This window comes from Phyllobates terribilis, unplaced genomic scaffold, assembly GCF_046119375.1.
Source record: "Phyllobates terribilis strain yellow unplaced genomic scaffold, ASM4611937v1 Scaffold_7__3_contigs__length_470593459, whole genome shotgun sequence".
NCBI classification, from domain to species: Eukaryota; Metazoa; Chordata; class Amphibia; order Anura; family Dendrobatidae; genus Phyllobates; species Phyllobates terribilis.
The window spans coordinates 243,546,676-243,573,856 of NW_027362767.1; the positions used below are offsets into that span (position 1 = coordinate 243,546,676).

Sequence of the window (27,181 nt, forward strand, 5' to 3'; positions counted from 1 at the left end):
AGGAGAAAGAAGTGGATTTCTCACATAAGATATATTATAAAGTTTTATCTTTTCATTTGTGCTATTGATTTATGAAATAAATGGTTACACTTTAAATTTGGGCTCACTTTGAAAAAAGATTTGCTGTGTGCACTCGTGTTCTTCTCTTGTGCTGCACCTAGTATGGATTGCGTCATTGCTTGTTACATAAGTGGAGGAATTCTGCTCGCCGGATACCGTAGAAGACTTTGTATGATGTTCAGCCAACTTTATTAAGGACTATTAAATAATTTCTACAGAAATAACACAAGCAGACCGGTTGCAATAAACAGACTGTATTGAACGGAGCGAACATATCTCCAGCACGGGAGTGGGGTGGGGTGGGGTGGGGTGGGATGGGGGAGGGTAGGTTTCATACAAACATCCCCAGTGGCCTGCCACCAATGTCATACCTCCACCCAACAGCTGACAGATCGGAAGCGGAGAGGCGCGGAGACACGTCAGTACTGGCATCACAGCACGGAGGGGCATTCACAGGGTGGCGAGAGGCGGTAGAAAACACACAGGTACAGAAATTGTATTGTCGAGACTAGTCGGTAGGAACACTAGAAACGGACAGATTTGCTACATATCTGCTTTCCTGTGCCGAATTGGCTCAAATCGGTCCAATGCATCCCGATCGCGTGATATTCGGGTGGAATTTGGCACAATTCATAGGTAAATGTGTTGTTTATTGGCACAAATCATCCTGTAAATGAAAACTGAGCGCAGTTGTAGTTGGTTTAGGTTCATTGGTAAGAAGAACGGAAAATCTAAAATTCGAGCTGAGCATGCACAGGCCCTAAAATGTGACCGTAGGATGACATTGCCGCTTGGTCATTGAAAGGCTTTATTCTTCCGGTGCCATAAACATTTGTTCTTTTTCCTTTCCATTGGGCTGACAAGGGATCGGATTTCACAATGCAGATTGCATAAATTTGTCAAAATCTGATGAAGCCGGTGTACTTACTTTTGAAAATATCCATTCCGGAATAGATGTATAATGTACGTAATAAAACGAGTCTGGTTAGAACTGGACTCGTTAAATATTAATTTGAATATGGGGTAAAGCTTTCAAAAAGGATCAGATTTTCAAAGTAAGTACACCTGTCTCATCCAAAGAGTTTTTTTTTATTTTTTAATAACCTATGCAGTTTAAATTGTGAAATCTGGTGACAGATCCACTATAACTCAACAGAGATGTGATCCCCGGTGTTGACCATTGGTGAAATCAATTTTAGTTTTCTATTATCCCCCTATAAGCCATATATTGAAATTTTTTGGAAATTTTACAGTTGACACCTGTATGATTGGTTCCAATCATAGCAAAATAACCCCCCACACCCTTTGCTCCTGTAAAAAAACAACAAATATCTTTACTAGGATGCCAAAAACTTTGTAGAATGCAGAATAGTTTGGGTTTTGGTAATAAAACCAGGCGGCGTGATGGAAGGTGCATCCCTGATTGGCGTTGGCACGGGCTTCGCTTTAGGTTTACGGGTGGTCTGTTCTGCTTTATGTAATGGCTGCTGGGCTGAGATAGTCGACTGGTGCCACGTAGGGACTGATTTGTCATTATCGCATTGGCTGAAGGTGAAGGCAGTGGCATGTGGGCAATGACAAGTGCTGGGGGGACCCACAGAAGAAATCGAGAAGTTTTCCCTTAGGCCGGTTTTACATGTCACAGTCCTAGTTGGGACCACAATGCCCGGACCTGAAATTTATGTTGATTTTGGAACAGGAGATTTAACGCCGGACCAGACATCACAGTCCTTACTGGAGCCTTCAATGACGGACAGGTGAAATCGGCGTTCATAGTGGTTGGTAGAGTGGGCATGATTTAGACCCTCTCGCAATAATGGGTGTCTGGTAAAGGAAAGATCATACAGCAAATCAGATGGTCGTCATTCCCGGGCCTCGGTCTATGGTCTGGGTATTGCAGCCGCAAAACAGAAGCTAAAATTTACACTATTGGGCCTCATTCAGACGGCCATAACGTGGGCACATATTAGCATCTGTATTACCGTGCGCAATGTGGCGGCACCGCAGTATCATAGTTACTTATGAAGCCCTTAGTTCTGGCCCATAGGCTTGCAATTGCGGGTATCTGAATTTGCATGTATGACTCTTTTAGCCTTTGTAGGATTGGGTAAAATATTCCTTCTCTACTCTCAATCCATATAATCCTCCCTTATGGTGTGATATATACAAACAGAATTAGGATAGGGGCATGCTGTAAGTATTTGGGATAACGGTGATTTATATGGCACTGTACACACCTGTGCTATTAAGCGCTTCCTCCATTTTATGGCACTTTTATTAGAAAGCCCAGCATTTACTGGCTTCATTACACTCTGCCCCTCTTCTTCCTCCTCTCTCCTACCATAAGGACTCGCTCATAGGAGACTTGTGAGGGTGGAGTCTGGAATGATGATGATAAAAACTTTTTTTTTCTTAAGAAAACAAGGAACCTAAGGTCACAGAACGAGCGAAAGAACTTAAAAAAAAAAAAGTTTTGCTAAATAATAAAATAATTATAATACATAATAAAAAAAAAAAAGAGAAAGTGCCGGTGATGGGTTTGGGTAAGAATGAGTTCAAGAGTGCGGCGGAAGCATCTGGTGACCTAGGAAGGAAGTGTAAATGGGTCAATCCAGCCATCCGACTGCTTCCTATGGGTATGATGATGGGTCGCTCCAGCCCCATCCTTCTCCGCTGGCCCACAAGAGGTTAAGTCCGTCACTGATCCTCTGGGCTCTAGCGGTTTAGCTCTCATTTCAGGTCCTTTGTCGAATATGGAAGTACTATGGGTGAGTCCAGCCCTCCCCACGTGAAGCCAAGAATCTGGCCTCGAGCTCGTAAGATTCCCCTGTTGACGATGAACGGATAAGTCATGTTTCCTCCCTACGTATGGTCCTATAAGTAGTGGGGGGATTTGTAGTGGATCAATCCTCAAGTGTCTCCTAGAGGGTCCCCGGTCCCATCGTTCTCTTCCTCAGCCTCGAGAAGTAAGTCTTTGCAGCTGTAGTCTTCTCCTCGGCCGGCTCGAGACAACGCGTTCACCCAACGACGTTGCAGCTCCTCGGCTTCGGAGCTGAAGTAAAAGCTGAGCTGGCTCTGACTGATCTTGAAGACGTGTTTGCGGTCGGAGCGCTCACATTGTTCTGTGGGGGTCACTTCAAAGCCGATTAAGGGGATGCTTCGCTGAGCCTTCACATCCTGTTAGGCAGAAGAGAATCAGTAACCTAGAAATATCCAGACACATGGAGGGCGGATAGATTAAGACGAGGTTATGTGTGTCCCGTCTGAGTACAATGCATGAGGCTCTAATGGGAACATGTCACCCCTATAATAGGAGCGCAGTAAACCAGCGTGTGCAGGGAGGAGAAGAAGAAAAGAGACTTTTCCTCGTCCTCCATGCTCCTGCTGGTTTGTCAATCTCGACGCTGCGAGCATGAGCCCACCGAACTACAAGGATGAGTGACTGCGATCTCAGACTGGTCCGAGTACACAAGCCCGGCATCAAACAATGTTTTAATACACACTGCAGAAACACTTTAGTGTAATAAAGGCAGCATTAAATACGTTATAGGGCTAAATCCCTTTAAAAAGATTCTCCGAGAATAGAATAAAACAAGGAAAATGTCATGCAAATAAATCCTTTAATTAGCAAGTAACGACCGTTTTGTCTATGGAGGGAAAAACTAATCACTTGTCAATGGAGGCAGTGGAGGCTCCGCAGCAGTGACCTGTAGATGCCCTATACCACACAGATATGTCCAGGTCACAGCAGAGGAGCTCCTACTGCCCACGCTCCGCTAATAAAGTCAAAGCAGCGGAGCTCCTACTGCCCACGCTCCGCTCCTAGGTCACAGCAGAGGAGCTCCTACTGCCCACGCTCCGCTAATAAAGTCAAAGCAGCGGAGCTCCTACTGCCCACGCTCCGCTCCTAGGTCACAGCAGCGGAGCTCCTACTGCCCACGCTCTGCACCTAGGTCACAGCAGCTGAGCTCCTACTGTCACGCTCCGCTACTAAGTCACAGCAGCTCCGCTCCTCCTGCCCAAGCTCCGCTCCTAGGTCACAGCAGCGGAGCTCCTACTGCCCACACTCCTCTCCCACATAACAGCAGCGGAGCTCCTACTGCCCACGCTTTGCACCTAGGTCACAGCAGCTGAGCTCCTACTGTCACAGCAGCTCCGCTCCTCCTGCCCAAGCTCCGCTCCTAGGTCACAGCAGCGGAGCTCATACTGCCCACGCTCCGCTCCCAGGTTACAGCAGTGGAGCTCCTATTACCCACGCTCCGCTCTTAGGTCACAGCAGTGGAGCTCCTACTGCCCACGCTCTGCTCCTAAGTCACAGCAGCGGAGCTCCTGCTGCCCACGCTCCGCTAATAAAGTCAAAGCAGCGGAGCTCCTACTGCCCACGCTCCGCTCTTAGGTCACAGCAGAAGAGCTCCTACTGCCCACGCTCTGCTCCTAAGTCACAGCAGCTCCGCTCCTCCTGCCCAAGCTCCGCTCTTAGGTCACAGCAGCGGAGCTCATACTGCCGACGCTCCGCTCTTAGGTCACAGCAGTGGAGCTCCTACTGCCACGCTCCGCTCTTAGGTCACAGCAGTGGAGTTCCTACTGCCACGCTCAGCTCCTACGTCACAGCAGCGGAGCTCCTGCTGCCCACGCTCCGCTCCCAGGTCACAGCAGCGGAGCTCCTACTGCCCACACTCCGCTCCTACGTCACAGCAGCGGAGATCCTGCTGCCCACGCTCCGCTCCTACGTCACAGCTGCGGAGCTCCTACAGCCCACGCTCCACTTTTGCAATAGAAAATTCTGCTGCAAATCTTGATGTGTTGGCAGGAAAAACGCTGCGTAAAATCCCCACTTTTTTTACTATTTCACTGAACCCCTTTAAATAAATTTCACTCTTTTTAGTTTGTTTTTAAGTTAGAAAATTCAATCTACTAATGTTACTAGCCGGGGTGGATTTATGCCACTTCTTGTTACCACGTCTAGACTATTTTTTCATCAGCTCTGAAAAGTGTTGAAAGGTGAGAGAAGATGCAAATCTGCGGGGCGACTTTTCTATGCCATAAAAGTGGCACAAATGCCATGATATTCCCACCCACTGCACTCTGCCCACATTATACTGACCTGGGGGGCACCGTAGATGTACAGGACCAGGGGCTCATTCTGTGGGATGACAAACCAGCCCTTGTGCCAGCTCTTGGCCCCCTTCTCCATATAATACATATAACTACACATGATGCTGTGCTCCGCCACCACCGATGCCTGTTTCTGTGGGTAGTAAAAAAAAATAATAACACGGCATGTTCAGTATTTATTAGTATAGGAAATTAGCGGGTTCGTCCTATTAGATAAATGCTTGGGGGCCATGTAATACCACGTTTGCAATGCAGATGCTGCAGAACTGAGCACCGACCTGATCTTGGGAGTGGGGGGGAGAGGACGATCAAGTTGCAAGAACGCCAATAGAATAAGTCAACAGACCAAATTGCTAAAAGTACAGATGAGAGTGAAAACTCGGCAGGGTCACCATATTGAAGAAGCGTACCTCCAGGATGGACTTCCTCCGCTGTGGCGTATGGGCGTTGTATCCCGGGCTGGACGTAGAACCGTGCAGGGTCCCGTAACAGTCGACGCAAACGCGATTTGTTCGGTTATTGTCATAGACGAGTCGGGCGCGAAACTCTGAGCACTTCCCACAAACAACCTGTAAAACAAGCAGCACCAAATGGCACGTTAACGGTAAGAAATGAACTGCAGTGTAAAGCAGACACACACTAGTCATGATGGTAATCACAATTACAGCGATGGAAAAGATGGGTTAATGAGGCCAGGGAAATCGGAAAGTGAGCAAGAAAGGAGAGGTTCCCGTAGTAATTATTTATTACAGAGGCCCTAATGTATAATTCATTGTCTGCAGATCAGCAATGCAAGCTGCCTGGTACTGGTGGGGAGTCCAGGAGGGAAATTAGGTCTCCCGGCTCCAAACTGGAACGAAGAAAGAGGAGTGTATGGTTCACCCTTAATATATGAATGCAGGGGTATGTGCTGGACTCCACAAGGTTCAAAGCACTTTCCAAATCCCTTTTTTTTTTCCCCTGCTTGCAACTACTTATTCCACTAGAGGGCACTCCCTGTGTATTAATTCAGGAGGATCCCACTGAATAAAAACATGTACTCAGCTCCACCTAGTGGTGGCTACTGGTAAAAACGATGTATGACTAAAAAAAAAAAAAAAAAGTGGGGTTGTATGTATGGGGGGGGGATTTACGCAGCAGAGGACTTACATGTCCGCATGCTTTGCAGTGGTGCCTCCTTTTGGTTATGGAATTGAAAGCTTCTTGGCATTTCATGCACATCGTCACCTCCTTCTCCCGGATCGGAGTTGGGGCTCGCTTGCCCAAGTCTGTGTTCTGCAAGACAAATAGAATTGAATGATTTGACGGCCACTCCTATATACCGTCACATAGTTTAGTATAACGTCATATGACCTGTAGTGACCCCATTTCCCCCCCATCTCCCATCATATAGTTACCGGTGAGTTTGGAGGGGTCTCGTCATCTTCTCGATGGGTTGAATTTAGCAGTTTGTAAGTCTCCATTGTCTGCTCATGGCGACTCATCGTAGCCTCAATCGCCTATGAGATATAACAGACATTTCAGTATTTCCAAACCTGGAAGAGAAGGGTGTTGTGCATCACCCTATGTATGCCCCCATATGCCGCCCACAAGCTGACGGCGATGTGTGGCCCAACAAACGCCCAGCTATAAATCAAGGGCTAATACGGAAGAGAATCTCACCTGGATCCAATCTTTTTTGTCTTCTTCAGTTCTATAAAAAAAAAAAAAAAAAAAAAAAAAAAAGTTAGATTTAAAATAAAAAAAATGCCAAAAAGTGGCTGATAAAATAGTGCAACAGCTGGAAGGTGCAGAACGGACAGCTTGGGTTACTTGGCAGTACTAGTGATACCTGTCATACAGACCTATCATGCAGCACCCATATGTTACTATGGGCCTATACCTTAGCCCCATATGACGTATGGAGGTTTTTTTTGGCTGTTGCATATCACAGTACAGTAGAAGAGGAGAATATAGTGCCCTGTGGAGTGCCCAGCAATATGTGGCAGGGGGGTGAGGCATTGCAGTGCAGACAGCATTGGAGACACAGCAATGGAATTGAATACTTGCTGACTTGTCCTTCGGTAGATTACAGCTGATTGCAGCAGGAATCCGGCATATCTTCAAGGTCATTGTGTGTAGTAGAAATATAGCAGGGGGCAAAAACTAACTCTGCTGCACCCAGGGCATGTAGTAGATACAGGGATAGGACAGCAAGTCTGTGCTCCTCGAGGACTAAGAAACAGGTGCAGTCCACAGTGGACAACCCCTTTAGTACCGAGCCTGTCATCTTGGCCACAAGGCTTACAGTCTACTCTCACCACTTGAATCCACCCTACCTGGCCTGCAGCTCCAGGGACCGCTGTTTCCCAGACACTAAGAACGTCCTGGTGAGGTTGGGACTGCTGCTGTGCTTCAGCTAAGGAGAAAGTAAGAAATATTAAATATGCAGAAGGGGATGTTCACACTGACATTTTTTGAGTGTAAACTATACAAATCCTCCTCAAAAACTTGGGAGTTTCCGCTCAGTTTCCACTCCAAAAAGTCAGCAAAAAGCCTCAGTGCACACATGCCGTAAGAGCGACATATCACACACTCACCTCCATCCCCTCCACATCAATCCTCGCTCGCACGCTGTATTTCTGACCAATCAGACGCAGCTTTGGAACGCAGTACAGCAAGCGGTCATTGAACTGCGGAAAGGAAAAATGGGGCAATAAGGGGTGTCCACTAATTTGGGAAACATATCCACCTGTTCTTAGTTATATGCGTCTTTTGGTGACCCCTGATTTGCAGAATTATGTATGAAGACGCGGGACCATTGGTGGCTTTGTTTCCTACTGCAGTCCTGTGACTAAACTACAACTCTCATCAGGCCCAGACAGAGAGTTTTAGTTCTGCCATCATCTTTTTAATGCTTGGTAAATTAACACTTCTCTTTCCTTAGGCTGGTTTCACACATTCGATATTTGTGGTTGGAGCACGGATTGACCATGGGTCTCCTGATGTATACATATATGAGGGTCAGGAGATCCACGGCCGGTACTCAGACTGTGAACGTCGGACCTGTGAAACTGGCCCTAGCCAAAGATTGGAGGCATTGATGATCATCTACTGGCCGTGTGGAGAGCGGGCACTCACCAGTATGAGGTATCGGTCCTGGGTGGTCCCGTTCTTTGCTGACAGTTTGAGTATATGCCCCTCTTTGATCAGCTCATTAGTGGGGTTCACAATATCTTCCTCTCCACCCAAGAGTTCATACACTTTTAAGAGCTTGTGCATCCTTTCCTGTAAGAAGAAGAGAGAAGATGTGACAATAGAAGAAGGAGAGAGAAGATGTGACAACAGACCGAGATTCTGGAGCTGCTTTGGATCATGGCGGAGAACAGACCGGTGTCCAGATCTGCCCTGGAGAACCCACAGATCTCAGCATCACCATACCACGGAGCACCCAGAAGGGGTACGGAATGAAATTTGACCAAACCTAAGCATTTTAGACTTCACGATTTAAAGGAACTTTTGGAGAAAAGTAGATTATCTTGAAACTATGGCTTCCTCACCATTTTCCTTATAGCTGCATTTGAATGCTCAGCTGCGGTAGCAATAAGGTCCAAAGATTCTGAAAGAAAGGAAATGGTCATGTTAGATCCTAATCTAAAAGATAGCCCCCCTCCACCCCCAAAAAATAAAACAAAACATAGGGCGTATACACTGCTACACTGCAACCACCGGAGGGCAGTGTGGCTCTATGTAGAAGTATAGATATTGAATTCACAAGGAAACATGACACAACCCCAGTGTGCACAGAGCAGGAGAATTTTAACAAGTTAGTGCCCCCTACAGTGAAAGACTACAAATCCCTGCATGCTGAAGTACCTGTAGAGTGTGCATTTATTTTTTTCAATTGGGGGACGGGCAAAAGAAGCTGCCAGACTTAATTGGTCGCTGCTTATCTCGGGAGCTTAGGATTGGGCATGCTGAAATGCAACATGCATGGTCCATCTTTACTTTAATATCTGCCATCATCAAATAATCATGATACCCTTATATAGATTAGATAGTCTGATGACTTTTATTTAATGCAATGTTATTTCTCCCCACTATCACATGTCTGGCTTTCATGGTTCACGTACGGGCCGCAATGTACAGACAGGCTGCGGGTTGCATAGATATCTATAAGTCTGTTGAGTTTGGGTCAGGAGACTCGCTGCCTGTCCAGTCATAGAGGTCCATACACAGTCCGTGAACAGCAGATGTCTGTAACCGGCCTTATGCAGGGGGCATAAAATGATACGAGTTAAAAAGTGGTAAGGTAAACTCCTTTAAAGAGAACCTGTCAGCACGATTTAACCTGTTAAAGTAAAGCTATGGCCATAATGGTCCTGATATACTGATTTAACGGATACCTGTAGTGAAAAAATCCATAGTCCGATTCTTGTTTAATTCACCTTAGAAGTTTTGGTGCAATATCCTCTTCGTGCATCAGGGCGGGACAGTGAGTGCTATCCTCTGCTGTGCCGTGGCCCCTCTGCATTTGTAGGAGCACCCTTTTTTAAATTTTGCACTAGCACCGCCCTTGCTGGGGGCGATGCTTGCGCAAATTCATTTCCTTGTGATTTCCAGAAAAATGGCGCCAGAGGCGGCGCATGCTCAGGTTAACCTCCGGCGGTCTCCAGCAAAATGGTGGTAGGGTCTTTGGCTCTGCCCCGGCCCCTCCGCATTTGTATGAACCTCATTTTTTAAGTTTAGCACTGCCAATGCACATTCAAGTCCCCGTGTCCTCCAGCAAAATGGCGCCGGAGGCAGCGCATGCTCAGATTAACCTTAACGGTCTCCTGCAAAAATGTCAGTACAGGTGGCTGTGCATGTGCGGATTGGGATCTAGGCTCAATAAACAGCCAAAAAATCCCAATCTGAGCTTGCAAAGCCACCTGCGCCATTTTGTTGGAGATCGCTGGAGGTTAATCTGAGCATACGCTGCCCCTGGCATCTTTTTGCTGGAGAACACCGGGACTTGAATGTGCATTGGCGGCGTTAGTACGAAATGTAAAAAAGGGGGCTCATACAAATGCGGAGGGGCCGTGGCAGAGCCGTAGACCCTACCCACAGTCCTGCCTCGATGCACGAAGAGGCTATTGCACCAAAACTTCTAAGGTGAATTAAAAAAAGAATCGAGCTATGGATTCCTTCACTACAGGTATCCATTAAATCAGTATATCAGGACCATTATGGCCATAGCTTTACTTTAACAGGTTAAATCGTGATCACAGGTTCTCTTCAAAGAATGCAAAAAAAATTCCAGTTTCTTTCAAAGAAAGCTGCGATACCAGACACAACCTGTAGGAAGGTGTGGCACTGATTCTGGAAAGCAATCAGCCATGTTTTTCTAAGTTTATTTTCCTGGGATATGTAGTTCCTCAACAACTAAAACTAGACAGAGGTGACTCTTAGGTTTTGGTGAGGAGTTCGGCAGATGTGCAGACCCTCGTTTTGTAGGACGTACTTTCTGCGTCCGTCCGGTCTGTGGAATCCTCTGCCAGTTTCTGGAGATAATCCTTTAGCAGGAGCTCATAGCGTGGAATCCTCTGGACAGGCTCCAGCATGTGGTGCTGTAATGTCAGGTTACCGCAGGCCTCCTCCTTCTGAAACACAAAGCAAAGCCTGGGCTGAATACAATGTATATACCTATGTGTACATGTATACAGCACCCCGGGCCATATCTGCATGCATACAGCCCAATATCCCCACACCAGCACAATACAGTGGCAGCTGAAAGAGGCCGGGGCAGGGAGGCAACTGGCAGGCAGCAGCCTGTTTAATAATAGTCGTGGCCCATAGGCAAGTTCTAGGTTGGCGTTAAGTTTTGTCGTCAGGCTCCAAGGGCAAGTGTGGGGAATTTCACTTCATCGAGGATACATAACACTCCACCAGGGGTGGGAGGTGGGTTATTTTTTAGTAACCATTAAAGGAGTTTGAAAAACCTCTGCTCACAGTCTGCAGCACAAGCTGTGCTTTACTCACCTTAACCAGGTCCGGCGCTGAGTCTCTGATGCCTATTATTGTCGGCAGCACTGCAGATAATCAGTGAGCTCACTGTCTCTGAGCGTCAACGCGCTGATCTTCCTGATTGGCTGCAGCACTGTCAACTTGACGTTGGTGCTGCAGACAATAACAGACACCAGGAGCAGTGGCAGGGACTCAGCGCCCGGCCTGGGGAGGGCGAGTAAAGCAAAGTTTGTTTGTTTTTATTTCAAACAAGCTGCAAAAGGTGGATAAGGTTTTTCAGAAACCAGAAAATCCCTTTGAAAGGTCATGTTCACATGCAGCATTTTTGCAACTTTTTTTTTCTGCACCAGTGGCAGGAAAAATCTTGTTTTTTTTCCGAAGTGTTTTTACTTGCATTTTTTTTTTTTTTGCATGGGTGAAAAACACTGAAAGAACTGAAATGCTGCAGATTTTAAAACAAAAATGCGAGGAAAAAAAACAAACACCTGCATGAAAATTTTGAAATCTCATTCATTTTGCTGTTACTGTAAAAAGCAGCGTTTGTGCAGCAGCAAAAAAAAACAAACGCTGCAGAAGCGCTACTACGTGTGGACATACCCTAATTCTTTTTTTTTTCTGTAGTTACAGAAAACGTTCCATAGTAGACCAGAAACACACCCTGAAATACTTTGGTTTTTTATGTTTCAGCAAGACAGGAAGTGTAAATAAATTATAGTCTGCTCCTTACTGTGCTTTGGTTTGCAGGGCCGGAGGAATTCGGCCTCACCCACCTACGCGCCGCCGCAGACCACAACAGTCCTCCCTCTAATTACGCTAAACACAGGTGACATTTGATGTGATGGCGAAGAGTCACAACCTATGGGGTCGACTGATTACAGACCCCGGACGTCCCGTTACAAGGGTTAATTCACAATCTCGGCCTCTTTACACAGGAGCCAAACATTCCTCCTTCCTCACCAATCTCTGCATCTAGTAATTATTGGTCATGAACTGGGAAGAAAGATCCCGAGGCTCCGGCCACATTTATCAATGCAGCTTGCATCCTATTGTTTGATATGGGGAGAGAATATGTCATCGCATTGGCGTGGAAGGGAGAGCCACATACGGGCTGTAAGACGGACAGCTAGTTGTAGTCCATGTAAGAATCAGTAGAGAGAGTAAAGATCAGTAGAGGCAGCATCCATAATAAAGGGAATATCTGGATTAATACTTCAGATTTCTTTCCTGGACCCACCACACACGTGGCCAAGGCATGCGCTCTTAAGGGGGAGAGCGAGTAAGCTACTGCCAGACACACCTCCCCTGAAAACAAAAAAAGGTTGGACATGTTGATATCCAACAGCTTGATCCTTCTTTACACCCACATCTACAATTGAGCGAAAATTGTAGTTCAGACGGCCGTTTTAAAATTCGGGCTAGTCACGTCAGAACATTGGACGGGTGCAGGAGCTCATTCTGGTCTGGTGCATGCTGCAATTTTTTTTTCATGTGCCCATGCACTAGCACATAGGCTAAGATAGGGTCCGTGTGTGATCCTTTTCACTGTAGACAGTAAACGGGCTGAAAATATGTACCTAAGGGGGCAGACAGACGGCCGTAGTTCTGGTGCGAGGATCGCATTGCAATCCTCGGACTGACCTGAGCGTAACAGCTGCACAGAAATACATCACGCTGTCACACTCAGGCCAGGAGAGGTGCCGGGCCAGTCTGTGGACTGTGATGCGATCCTCACACGAATAATAAGGTCGCCTGTCTGAGCCCTAAGACCCATTTACATAGGTCGATAATCGGCAAACAAGAGTTCATAAGAACGCTCAGTCCCAATCACCGGCCCAGGTAGACATGCAGCCAATCAGCCATCGAACAAGCAGAACGTTCGCTCACCTGCTGGCCTTAAAGTCATTTTTTGGGCACAACATATTAATGAGCTATTAAGAAGCTGTACCCGAGCGCTCAGCCGTTTTCATCTCTGATACTACCCATGTTGGAGGTAATGCCCGGTTTCTTGAAATCATTTTTAATGCAGATGGTCCCTCGCATCTGGAGACTGACCTGCACTTCTTGGATGATGCTCTTGAACTGTGACGAGCGCTCCGTCCATGTGTTCACCAGCTCCATGGCTCGATCAAAGTTCTTAACATACTCGCCATACATTTTAAGGAATGGAGCCAATTTCTGTAGGATGTCCCCAATCCGAGGGTTGCTGTCCCTAAAATAGTAAAAAACATGGAAAAACTATTTAGAAATAAATAATATTGTGTTTCCCTAAAAAAGTGGTTTCCAATCTAGGGCTCCCAATGCTACAACCACCAGCATGCTCTGGAGGCGGACGACTATCACAAAGCCCTACAGATAGCCCCCGCCTGATCGCTCACCACTCTTGCATGCGTTTCTCCAGTTCGGGCAGCAGAAACTGTTGATGAAAGCAATAAATGGAACAGATATTGGAAAAAATGCCCATAACGACTTCACCGGGGAATGAACCTTTCGTGGTCGCTTCCTCCATGAGCCGAGCACAGAACACCTGCAATAGAAAGGTCCACTAGTGAAACCAATGGCAAACCTATGGGAGATAATGGATCAGGGAAAAGCAGCCTTGTGGCACCGCTTATCGCCAAATGCAGGATAGCCATATGATTTATTGGCCAACAGCTATCTCTGTGGACCCTCTATATACACGCACGCCCGGCATGTGTTCCCACTAGAAAAAGAAGGAAGTGGCAGCTGCTAAACTCCTAGAACAAAAGGATCAGGCATGTAACCGAACAGCTCCCCTTAGATGATGAGTTAGGAGACCCCGTATACATTAGAAAGACATCTGGAACCAACGGAGGGTTCGGGTCCATATACATCTAATATGGTCAGCTTTAGGGCTACCCTAATCTTCGCTTTCTGGGAATGATAAAAATGCTGCGCTGTCTCCCGTCCTGATAGGAGTGTATTGTAGGAAGGACCCATCTATATATATAATCGTCTTATCCCGTCTGTCTGTCTGTCTTTCTGTCCAGGAAATCCCACGTCGCTCATTGGTCCGGCAGCGGCCAATCAGCGCCGCGGGATTTCTGAAAAAAGATGGCGGCCGTTAGCGGCTCAGCGGCGATGCAGCCGGGAGATGACCGGCGCGAGGCGCTCATCTCCCGACCGCCGGCGACGCTGACCTCCATGCGGCTAGGGTGTCAAGGGAGGACCGGGGAGCGGAGCTGCGGGTCAGGATACTTCTGCTGCGAGCGCCCGCTCATGTCCCGGGTTCTCGCAGCGGAAGTAGCCGCACAGGCAGCGGCGCTGACATCCATGCGGCTAGGGTGTCAAGGGAGGACCGGGGAGCGGCGCTGCGGGTCGGGATACTTCTGCTGCGAGCAGTCGCTCATCTCTCGGCTTCTCCCAGCGGAAGTAGCCGCACAGGCAGCGCCGCTCCCCGGTCCTCACCAATATGATTCCGCTCCCCGCTCCTCACCAATACGATTCGCTGATTGGTCGCGATCTCTCGCCATGACCAATCACTGATCTTGGCCCAAAAGTTAAACACCGCTGTGCTGATTGGTCGCTGCCGCTGCCCGCGACCAATCACCGATTTGGGCGCCACATTTAAATAGAGTCCGCGACCAATCAGCACAGTGGTGTTTAAATGTGTCTGCAAGATCGGTGATTGGTCGCGGCCGCTATTTAAATGTGGCGCCCAAATCGGTGATTGGTCGCGGGCAGCGTCCGCGACCAATCAGCACAGCAGTGTTTAAATGTGGCGCCCAAATCGGTGATTGGTCGCGGCCGCGACCAATCAGCAGTATTGGTGCCAAATTGAAACCTCGCTCTGCTGATTAGTCGCAACCACCGGCCGTGACCAATCAGCGAGATTGGCGCCAAATTTAAACACCGCTTCGCTGATTGGTCGCGGTGGCCGGCCACGACCAATCAGCGATATTGCCGCCAAATTTAAACACCGCTCTGCTGATTGGTCGCAGTTACCGGTCACGAATAATCAGTATTATTGGCGCCACATTTAAACACCGCTCTGCTGATTGGTCGCGGCCGTGACCAATCACCATTATTGGCGCCAAATTTAAATACCGCTCTGCTGATTGGTCGCGACCACCGGCCGCAACCAATCAGCATTGTTGGCGCCAAATTTAAACACCGCTCTGCTGATTGCGCCCGGTCGGCCGCATACATATTCTAGAATACCCGATGCGTTAGAATCGGGCCACCATCTAGTTGATTATAAGCACCATGGAGAATGAGACACATAGCGCAACCCTCACCTGGTCCAAGAGGTGTAAACGGGACACGTAAGCCTTCTCCGTCTGAAGAAGCTCATTTGCGATGTTATAAACCTTCTGGCGTGCGGTGAACTATAAGAAAGAAAGAAGGTAGAACTTAATATTAGGAAATTTATATTTTTCGTTGTGGATGTTGGGACAAATCTGGAAATTTTGCAAATTTACCCGGGAGCATGTACAACCACAGCGGTCATACACTAGCAGTGGTCGCACATGCTCACTACTGATCCATTCACAAAAGAGTCTTTGGGACCCTTGTTCAAGATGGGTGGGGAAACTGAGCGGCCCGATCTCTAGGGATCATAAATTCCTTTCCTATGTTCTGGGTAGTTGCCGTATATTGTTTGTGGGACAACCCTTTTAATTGCGATAGCGTGGGCCGCACCGATGTATACAGTAGCAGCTCCAAGGAAAGGTCCAGGGGGTGCAGAGGCAGCAGCTGCACCGGGGCCTTGGTGCCTGCCATCTAATAGACCCCATTAAGTGCTCTTTCAGCAATCTCTGAATGTTTCGGACTGGGCGGAGGGCTCTTCTGACAATTTCCCATGAGTGTTTCTCCATGAGTCAGTGTATGACCTCTAGACACAACTTCCAGAGATAACGCAGCCGGCTGATTCTGATGAATTCACAAGCTGCCTGCGTTGGCATCAAAGCATCAGATAGAAGTCAGATGCCAATGCTTACCCAGCACACACTGGCATCGTGGGCTCACACAGATCCTCCTCGGGCCATCTATAGGCCTCCTAATCTGGAAAACAAATCTACCCAACACAGCAGTCTAAGACCCTGAGTCCCCTCCGATAATGTGTAGTTCTGCCGCCTGGTACTTATTCGGGCATACCTCACCAACCCACGATTACGTTACTCATTCTGCCTTTTAGTGGGCCCCACCTCTGCTATTGTGTTATGTGAGGAGTAGTCACATATCTATGACGGCTATAAAATCTTTATTGGGAAGTGGAGGTAAGACAGAAGGAATGAACGGCCCTGACCCGTGTGGTTTACAAGCAGCGTTGTGCCTTGGTCGCTGGCATGATTAGTTGTCCCATAGGCAAGTATGGTGGGGGTCTGACCACTGGCACCCACTCTGAGAACGTCAGGCCCAGAGTTCCCCATGTGAATGGGGGCTAGTGAGCATGTGCAGCTTTGCTCCCTGTCTTCCCCTCCCTGCCTGTAGATGAGGTGCTTGCACATGCTCACCAATGCTTCATTCGCACAGTGGACTTTGTGCCCCCCGTACTACTAGGCATCGATGGTGGTCTCAGCAGCCAGATACCCTGCAATCATTGTTCTCCTGCAGATAAGATGATTCTGGCAGAGGCCGTCATAGTGAACACAGAAGTGCTCGGCCGGGCTGAACGTGCCTGTGTACGGGGGAGTCAGGTGTACATAGAGTCAGCTGACTGCTATCTATTGTGAATGGGGGGCTTTAGTTAATACAGTGTGAACATTAGTGCTTTGAATGGTAACGCTAAAGGCCCCCATATAAAAGTTGTCTGAACTAGCCAATTAATGCTGGATCGGCTGACCATCCTATGTCTATAGGAGCCTCCCGACTGTCCCCAGACATATTATGCTGGAAGACATAAGGATCGGCTCATTGTTATTCAACTGCCAGATCATCTTAGCATTATTTACCGCCAATGGCTGAGAAAACCTTAGAAGCGGTAAGTGTTCGGACAAATGATGAATATCTAGGACTGTCTATGAAAATCTAGGACCGATGACATTTGCTACCATCAATCCTATTCTAAATGCGGATTTCCTTCTGAAATCATTAACCATTTACAAACAATTTTTGTAGCTAATGAAGGAAATCATTGGTAGCCATAACGATCCCTCTATGGCACGGGAGCAGTTCTGGTAGCTTTCTAGACATGGAGCCTGTAATTTGTTGCCTGTAAATTCGTTTGGGCTTTAAAAATATTTGAAAAAAATATTTTTTTTTTAATAAATGGTTTGGTAGCTTGGAAAGATAAGTGTGACCAGTGTCATGGATGCCGGTCACAATCTGGTCTGACAGATCTCATGCCGAGCAGCTGTGCGCATGGAGCTGAATACAATGTCCTCACCTCACATGGATCCAGTCTTCTAGGTGTCACTTCTTCTTCTCCACCGCTACCGTCCTCCATGTCGCTGTCGCCTTCCGAGTCCCGAGGCGAGCTGTTTTGTACTGTGATATGAGGAGGTTCCATCTCTTCCCTCCCGCCCTCCTCCACCTCTCCGAGGAAGCACATCTCTTCGCTCGTGGATGGAGAGCTGATACTGTCAATGCCACTGTCCCTGTTCGCCAGTTTCCCCAAAGAGTCCTGCTCCCCACTTTCTTCCGTATCGCCCCCTTCTACGACAAGTCTACGTCTTCTCTCCAAGCTCGACTGAGACGTCTCTGGCTCCAGCAGATCGAGGAGTTTGCTTTCAAGATCGCCCATGCTATAACCAGGGTGCAGAGAAGGGGTGCTATTGGTTTCTGGCTCGGTGTCGTAGGCTGGACTGGTGCACTCAGCGGGCAGGATGATCGGCTCCCTGGAAAAGTGGATATCAAGTGTGATTCCTCTGTTTGGTGAGAAGATCCGCTTTGGACTATGCCGCTCTGACTATGACATCTGCCTTGTGCCGGCAATTGTCCTGTCTCTATACCTTGGGTAGACCTTTTGATCACTTGTGGCTTTAGGCTGGGGCTATACGGGGACTTTGGCCACGTCAAAGGTCACACGGCCAAAGATTGCTCTGTGCTGCTACATCTCAACATAACGTGGCAGCAAGGCACTGAGATGGCGACAAGCCAGTTGCAAAAATCCAACTACTTTTGACTTTTTGTGACTTGCTTGTCGTTCACTTTGCAGGTTGCAATGTGACTCCATTACCCATGCACCCTGGGACGTGGCCAAAGTCGCCGTCTAACCCAAACCTTACTGTCACCTGCAATCACTGAATGATAGCAATAGCGATATCACTCACCTCTCAAACTTCTCAATCAGGGAGGTAACTGCTGACGGTGTCCCATCTTTGTTTTCCGGGCGAAGGGACACCCTTGCAAGCCGGGGGTCTGCAGGCAGCGGACGTGAAGGGGGTGGGGGAATATGGCCAGGAGGCCGGGGTCTTCTCACGCTCTGGAGGTGTGGGGGCTTTGGAGGAACTGCAGTGGAAATTAAGAGATAGATATAAAATAACGGTGTTCCCACTCCATACAGATACATGAGACACTAGACAATATGTATATAAGGACGTCCATTAGGTAAACTCTGCATGTGTGACTGCACGGGGGTCTCAGGTGTGGATAGAGTCACTCTGGCTCCACTTCATTCCCAATAGAGACTGAATCAGGGAGATAGGAATGGTGGCATTGTTACCACCCGATGCTTCCTGACAGTCTTTGTTTACTTTCTGCCATGCTAACATCATGTTCACACATGTGACCGCTGCAGCCAATCACTGACCTCATCAATCAACGCTGAAACCAATGATTAGGTATTGGTTTTGTTCCTTAAAGCTATGGTTGGATCACACCGACAATCTAATGTGTACGTGGCGCACGACATCTGTTGTTATAGTAAAATAAAGTCAGGCTTGCTTGATTTTTTAGCGTTGCCTATGTTTTATTTATTTAGATAGCGGCACTGGAAGTGTCTGAGCACTCCTTATCCCCTTCTTCCCACAGTAAACACGCACACAAGGTCAATCTGATTTATATTTCCTAATGTTCCCAAATCCAAGAAAAATAATCCCGACCAGAAATCTAATCTGGGATCAGCACAGGGGCCGTGTAGGGGAGATGTATCAGATCCCTTATATATTAAAAGTGGATTTAGGGTTAATTGTTTCCATTTCCCATGGATTTGTCTGTACATTACATTTGTATAATCACATTTAAACATCAGTCCCTGATGACTATACAGAAAATAGTGGCGTCACGGGGCGGCTTATCTTTTTGATCAATAGCATTCTGTTGTAGAAGGTTCCTTCTTGACATGAAATCCTCCCTATGTCCTGTTGCGGTTTTTGTCTTTTTGCTTGGTCTGTCGTGTTTTACACAAAACTGCTTAGTTGCGGAAACTTCCCGTTTGCTCAGTAACTTATTCCTAAAACTTTATTGACAAAGTCATGAGCGCAAAACATGCGTCATGCACAAAAAACGCATGCATTTTTTTTTTTATTTGCAAATTTTTCCACATCTCATTCAAATGTATGGAAAAAAAAATCACACATTTACTGTGAAAAATGGATTTCAGAACCTAATTGTGGGTCAATTTCCGCAGCAGAAAAAAAACCAAAAAAAACGGTGGGAATGAGATTTCTATAAATTCTGTACACTTTTCAGAAACGGTAATATTTTTGAGCTCAAAACTACGCAGCAGAAAAAACAGATCAAATAGTCACTGTGGAAACTTAGGTTTAAAGCGGTTCTTCAGCAGCTACACTCTGTATTATAAAGTTCTATGCCCCGGCTGCTGCAGAACATCACAATACACAGCTTAGATGCAGCAGCATACTTTTTTTTATGGACACATTATTTTTATCTCAGACTACATTGCTTGTATTGTGGTAAGTTTACGGTTTTATTTTGTTCTCACTTCCTTTCTATATTGATGAGGAGCTCACCTTCAGGTTTGGTGTGCGGGGGGCGCCTAGGAGCCGCTGGTTTAGAACTGGGTTGATCTGGGGGGATCCCATTGCAGTCAGTTGAGTTTCCAGGGTCGGATCGGAGACGCTGGGGTTTTTCTGGATGCACCGAGATATGAGCTGGCTCCAAGGAAAGGCTCTTAACAAGAACTGGGTTCTTGGGCTGGAGCCCTGAAAGATAAAAAAGGAAGTGGTAAAAAATCTAAACCATTCGAAGAAAGGGTGATTCAGCTACAGAAGACATTTGGATTTCGAGACCTGATGTCCTGTATACAAGTCAAGCCTGCCATGTCCCGTGGGAAGAAGATCCGTGTGTGGCGGACTCAGTTATTACTAGAGATGAGCGGTGTTCGACTAGAACTGTTCGCCAATCTCAAATTCGAGCTGTTTTGGGTGGTGTTCGAGTTGTTCGACGAACCCGAACGATTTGCAAAAAAATCGGCTGTTCGAGGTTATGTTCGATAACTGTTCGTGCACCAAAAGCGTGTCCTGCATGTCTGGCGCTATTTAGAGCACCAATCATGCAGGGATTGTCTGCCACTCACTGTAATGCCGCAGCCATGGTAGTTGTGGCATTACAGTGATTGCCCAAATCGATGGGAACAGTGCTCACAGTGAAACATGAAAAGACGGCAATTCAGCAGCGGCATACACCGGTACCCGACAATTTAGAACCGAAAGAATAGAGCTTCACACATAGATTAGATAGATAGAAACATGTCAGTCACATATATAAGAAGCACAGTGACAGTGTTGCTTACTGTACTTGTCATTTAGTGTAAAGGATTTATCAAAAAAAATAATAGTGTTTTCGTGCACCGTCTCTTTAAAAAAGCCGGCCGGCAATTCAGCAGCGGTACCCGACAATTTATAACAGACAGAATAGAGCTTCACACATAGATTAGATAGATAGAAACATGTCAGTCACATATATATGAAGTACAGTGACAGTGTTGCTTACTGTACTTGTCATTTACTGCAAAGGATTTATTAAAAAAAATAATAGTGTTTTCATGCACCGTCTCTTTAAAAAAGCCGGCCGGCAATTCAGCATCTGTACCCGACAATTTATAACAGACAGAATAGAGCTTCACACATAGATTAGATAGATAGAAACATGTCAGTCACATATATAATAAGTACAGTGACAGTGTTGGTTACTGTACTTGTCATTTACTATTAAAATAAAGGATTTATTATTAAAAAAAATTGGCGTGGGGTTCCCCGTAATTTTAGTCTCTAGCGGAGGTTAAGCAGACAGCTGGGGCAGATGTTTGAAGCCTGGGAAGGGGGTAATACCCACGGAGCTTCCCAGGCTACGAATATCAGCCCCCAGCTGAATACCTAGCCTTTACTAGCTATTAAAATGGAGGACCCCCCCCAAAAAAATGACGTGGGGTCCCCCCTAATTTAATAGCTAGCAAAGGCTAGGCAGACAGCTGGGGGCTGATATTAATAGCCCAGGAAGGGAGCCATGAATATTGGCCCCCTCCCAGGCTAGAAACACCAGCCGTCAGCCGCCCCAGAAATGGCGCATCCATAGGATGCGCCAATTCTGGCACTTAGCCTCGCTCTTCCACGCTGCCCTGGTGCGGTGGCAGGGGGTAATAGGGTTGGGGTTGATGTCAGCTTATAATGCCAGCTGACATCAAGCCCAGGTTAGTAATGGAGAGGCGTCTATAAGACACCCCCATTACTAACCCCATAGTCAAAGTTAAAAGAAAACACAAACACCCAGAATAAAGTCCTTTAATTGAAATAAAGACACGATTCTTTATTGTTCTAAATTAAACCATACTTACCATCACGCCCATTCCAGCTGAAGCCAACGATCTCCTGCAATAAAAGAAAAATAATAAAGCAACCTCATCCTTACCTTTCCATGGTTCCCACGACAGCTTCAGCTCTGCTACATCGAGATAACAGGCTGGACCGCAGCAGAACGCTGCCATCCAGCCTGTCATCCCGCAGACACTGAGAAGCGCAGGCATGCTTGCGCTCTGCAGTGTCTGGCTGTGACGGCATAAAGATGAGACGAGTTCATGTCCAATTAACTCGGCGCACCTCATGCACGTCACTGACAGCGTGGGAGAATTCTCCTGCACTCAGCACTTCAGCGTGAGAATTCTCCCACGCTGTCAGTGACGTGCATGAGGTCAGCTGAGTTCATTGGACATGAATGAGCTCACCTCATGCACGTCACTGACAGCGTGGGAGAATTCTCACGCTGTAGCGCTGAGTGCAGGAGAATTTTCCCACGCTGTCAGTGACGTGCATGAGGTGAGCTGAGATCATTGGACATGAATGAGCTCACCTCATGCACGTCACTGACAGCGTGGGAAAATTCTCCTGCACTCAGCGCTTCAGCGTGAGAATTTTCCCACGCTGTCAGTGACGTGCATGAGGTGAGCTCATTCATGTCCAATGAACTCAGCTGACCTCATGTACGTCACTGACAGCGTGGGAGAATTTTCACGCTGAAGTGCTGAGTGCAGGAGAATTCTCCCACGCTGTCAGTGACGTGCATGAGGTGCGCCGAGTTCATTGGACATGAGCTTGTCTCATCTTTATGCCGTCACAGCGAGACACTGAGGAGCGCAAGCATGCCTGCGCTTCTGAGTGTCCGCGGGATGACAGGCTGGATGGCAGCGTTCTGCTGCGGTCCAGCCTGTCATCTCGATGTAGCAGAGCTGAAGCTGTCGTGGGAACCATGGAAAGGTAAGGATGAGGTTGCTTAATTATTTTACTTTTATTGCAGAAGACATTGGCTTCAGCTGGAATGGGCGTGACGGTAAGTATGGTTTAATTTAGAACAATAAAGAATTGTGTGTTTATTTCAATTAAAGGACTTTATTCTGGGTGTTGTGTTTTTTTAAATACTTTACTAGAAATTCATGGTGGTCATGTCTAATATTGGCGTGACCCCATGAATTTCGGGCTTAGGGCCAGCTGATAATGCCAAGCTGGCCTTAACCCCTTTATTACCCAGTGAGCCACCGCACCAGGGCCCTGGATGAGTTGGGTACAGCGCCAGAAGATGGCGCTTCTATGAACGCGCCATTTTCTGGGGCGGCTGCGGACTGCAATTTGCAGCGGGTGGGGCCCAGAAAGCTTGGGTCTCCCTGCGCTGCGGATTCCAGCTCCCAGCTGCCTAGTTGTACCTGGCTGGGCACAAAAATAGGGCGAAGCCCCACCCATTTTTTTTTTTAATTATTTCATGAAATTCATGGAATAATTAAGAAAAAAAGGGCTTCCCTATATTGTTGTGTCCAACCAGGTACAAATAGGCAGCTGGTGGTTGGGGGCAGCCCGTCCCTGCCTGCTGTACCTGGCTGGACACAAATATAGTGCGAAGCCCCACGTCAATTTTTTTTTAATTATTTCATGAAATAATTTTTTTAAAAAAGGGCTTCCCTATATTGTTGTGTCTGGCCAGGTACAAATAGGCAGCTGGTGGTTGGGGGCAGCCCGTTCCTGCCTGCTGTACCTGACTGGACACAAATATAGGGCGAAGCCCCACGTCAATTTTTTTTAAATTATTTCAGGAAATTCATGAAATAATGAAAAAAAAATTGATGTGGGGCTTCGCCCTATATTTGTGTCCAGTCAGGTACAGCAGGCAGGAACGGGCTGCTCCCAACCACCAGCTGCCTATTTGTACCTGGTTGGACACAACAATATAGGGAAGCCCTTTTTTTCTTAATTATTCCATGAATTTCATGAATTTAAAAAAAAAATACGTGGAGCTTCGCCCTATTTTTGTGTCCAGCCAGGTACAACTATGCAGCTGGGGGCTGGAATCTGCAGCGCAGGGAGGCCCAAGCTTTCTGGGCCCCACCCGCTGCAAATTGCAGTCCGCAGCCGCCCCGGAAAATGGCGCGTTCATAGAAGCGCCATCTTCTGGCGCTGTACCCAACTCATCCAGGGCCCTGGTGCGGTGGCTCACTGGGTAATAAAGGGGTTAAGGCCAGCTTGGCATTATCAGCTGGCCCTAAGCCCGAAATTCATGGGGTCACGCCAATATTAGACATGACCACCATGAATTTCTAGTAAAGTATTTTAAAAAAACACAAACACCCAGAAAAAAGTCCTTTAATTGAAATAAACACACAATTCTTTATTGTTCTAAATTAAACCATACTTACCGCCACGCCCATTCCAGCTGAAGCCAACGATCTCCTGCAATAAAAGTAAAATAATAAAGCAACATCATCCTTACCTTTCCATGGTTCCCACGACAGCTTCAGCTCTGCTACATCGAGATGACAGGCTGGACCGCAGCAGAACGCTGCCATCCAGCCTGTCATCCCGCAGACACTGAGAAGCGCAGGCTTGCTTGCGCTACTCAGTGTCTGGCTGTGACGGCATCCAGATGAGCCGAGGTCATGTCCAATGAACTCGGCTCACCTCATGCACGTCACTGACAGCGTGGGAAAATTCTCACGCTGAAGCGCTGAGTGCAGGAGAATTTTCCCACGCTGTCAGTGACGTACATGAGGTGAGCCGAGTTCATTGTCGGCTCATCTGGATGCCGTCACAGTCAGACACTGAGGAGCGCAAGCATGCCTGCGCTTCTCAGTGTCTGCGGGATGACAGGCTGGATGGCAGCGTTCTGCTGCGGTCCAGCCTGTCATCTCGATGTAGCAGAGCTGAAGCTGTCCTGGGAACCATGGAAAGGTAAGGATGAGGTTGGTTTATTATTTTTCTTTTATTGCAGGAGATCGTTGGCTTCAGCTGGAATGGGCGTGATGGTAAGTATGGTTTAATTTAGAACAATAAAGAATTGTGTCTTTATTTCAATTAAAGGACTTTATTCTGGGTGTTTGTGTTTTCTTTTAACTTTGACTATGGGGTTAGTAATGGGGGTGTCTTATAGACGCCTCTCCATTACTAACCTGGGCTTGATGTCAGCTGGCATTATAAGCTGACATCAACCCCAACCCTATTACCCCCTGCCACCGCACCAGGGCAGCGTGGAAGAGCGAGGCTAAGTGCCAGAATTGGCGCATCCTATGGATGCGCCATTTCTGGGGCGGCTGACGGCTGGTGTTTCTAGCCTGGGAGGGGGCCAATATTCATGGCTCCCTTCCTGGGCTATTAATATCAGCCCCCAGCTGTCTGCCTAGCCTTTGCTAGCTATTAAATTAGGGGGGACCCCACGTCATTTTTTTTGGGGGGGTCCTCCATTTTAATAGCTAGTAAAGGCTAGGTATTCAGCTGGGGGCTGATATTAGTAGCCTGGGAAGCTCCGTGGGTATTACCCCCTTCCCAGGCTTCAAACATCTGCCCCAGCTGTCTGCTTAACCTCCGCTAGAGACTAAAATTACGGGGAACCCCCACGCCAATTTTTTTTAATAATAAATCCTTTATTTTAATACTAAATGACAAGTACAGTAACCAACACTGTCACTGTACTTATTATATATGTGACTGACATGTTTCTATCTATCTAATCTATGTGTGAAGCTCTATTCTGTCTGTTATAAATTGTCGGGTACAGATGCTGAATTGCCGGCCGGCTTTTTTAAAGAGACGGTGCATGAAAACACTATTATTTTTTTTAATAAATCCTTTGCAGTAAATGACAAGTACAGTAAGCAACACTGTCACAGTACTTCATATATATGTGGCTGACATGTTTCTATATCTAATCTAGGTGTGATTCTCTATTCCTTCTATTCTAAATTGTCGGGTACAGATGCTGAATTGCCGGCCGGCTTTTTTAAAGAGACGGTGCATGAAAACACTATTATTTTTTTTAATAAATCCTTTGCAGTAAATGACAAGTACAGTAAGCAACACTGTCACAGTACTTCATATATATGTGACTGACATGTTTCTATCTATCTAATCTATGTGTGAAGCTCTATTCTGTCTGTTATAAATTGTCGGGTACCGCTGCTGAATTGCCGGCCGGCTTTTTTAAAGAGACGGTGCACGAAAACACTATTATATTTTTTAATAAATCCTTTACACTAAATGACAAGTACAGTAAGCAACACTGTCACTGTACTTCATATATATGTGACTGACATGTTTCTATCTATCTAATCTATGTGTGATGCTCTATTCCTTCATGTCTAAATTGTCGGGTACCGGTGTATGCCGCTGCTGAATTGCCGGCCGGCTTTTTTAAAGAAAGCGTCTTCTGAGCAGTTTGTCAGCTTTTGGACACCTTTGAAGGTGTTTTCTATGTGTTCCTATGTGTTTTTGTTTGCCTGCCATTGGTTTTAACGGTGTTCGACGGTGTTCTAAGGTGTTCGACGAACAGTTCGACGAACAGTTCCTCGAACATCCCGGTGTTCGACGAACCGAACCCGAACACTACGGGGGTGGCTCAACACTAGTTATTACACAGGTGCCCATCTTTATTGCAATGTGTAATGGCAGACTCAGTTATTACACAGGTGCCCATCTTTATTGCAATGTGTAATGGCGGACTCAGTTATTACACAGGTGCCCATCTTTATTGCAATGTGTAAGTGCTACGTAAGTATAGTTTCCACCTAATAAAGTTAAAATATCTTCTCAGCTGCCAAATTACTACATGTGGAAGAGTGACAACAACCAATTGGTCAGCCATTACAGATCCCATACAGGTTGTCACTCAAGTTTTCTTAGATTCCTGATTGGCAAGTAATACATCCCTAGCTCCCATATTCAAGATGCCGCTGTGATTGCAGCTATCACAATGATTAATGCCATGTTTGCCTTTTTTTTAATATTTTTGCACAAATACTACCCTTTTTCATAGACCATACCCTTTGTATCAGGCCGTGCCACCTTTACATAGATGAAAAATATTCACTAAACAAGAGATAATCAGAGATGAGCAATTTGATTTATGTTGTCTTAGTCCGTCGTCCAGTCCACGGCGGCAGCCGGTCTTCACTTCTGCGGACAGCATGATCGGTGCATCTGGTACTTACTGGGCCCTGCAACGTCGTGACGTGACGAACTTCATTATATTGTGTGAGTTACGCAACGCCATGAGGTCGAGGGGACTAGTAAATGCAAAAGGCGCCAGGTGCAGAATTGAAGACGGACTACCTTGGAGGAGCGGATTGGATGCCGGACCAGAGGAGCGCAAATTGAATTGTTCTTCTACTTAGGAGGGGTATTACTCC

At 46.9% G+C, this 27,181-nt stretch overlaps 1 protein-coding gene across 2 annotated transcripts in view; it reads right to left on the reverse strand.

Moving 5' to 3' along the window:
- Positions 1–226: 226 nt before the first annotated feature.
- The window catches only part of FGD1 (FYVE, RhoGEF and PH domain containing 1), a 109,484-nt gene continuing 82,529 nt past the window's right edge, over positions 227–27,181 (reverse strand). For both annotated transcript variants that reach the window (XM_073640043.1, XM_073640044.1), the window contains exons 2-18: positions 20,034–20,225; positions 18,393–18,570; positions 17,507–17,957; positions 15,417–15,506; positions 13,536–13,684; positions 13,213–13,369; positions 10,658–10,796; positions 8,715–8,773; positions 8,296–8,442; positions 7,755–7,847; positions 7,494–7,573; positions 6,838–6,868; positions 6,573–6,674; positions 6,325–6,450; positions 5,586–5,744; positions 5,165–5,308; positions 227–3,237 (exon numbers count right to left, since the gene is read on the reverse strand). In XM_073640043.1, the coding sequence (XP_073496144.1) occupies positions 2,971–3,237; positions 5,165–5,308; positions 5,586–5,744; positions 6,325–6,450; positions 6,573–6,674; positions 6,838–6,868; positions 7,494–7,573; positions 7,755–7,847; positions 8,296–8,442; positions 8,715–8,773; positions 10,658–10,796; positions 13,213–13,369; positions 13,536–13,684; positions 15,417–15,506; positions 17,507–17,957; positions 18,393–18,570; positions 20,034–20,225 (2,564 nt within the window). In that variant the 3' untranslated portion in view covers positions 227–2,970. The remainder of the gene's footprint in view (positions 3,238–5,164; positions 5,309–5,585; positions 5,745–6,324; positions 6,451–6,572; positions 6,675–6,837; positions 6,869–7,493; positions 7,574–7,754; positions 7,848–8,295; positions 8,443–8,714; positions 8,774–10,657; positions 10,797–13,212; positions 13,370–13,535; positions 13,685–15,416; positions 15,507–17,506; positions 17,958–18,392; positions 18,571–20,033; positions 20,226–27,181) is intronic.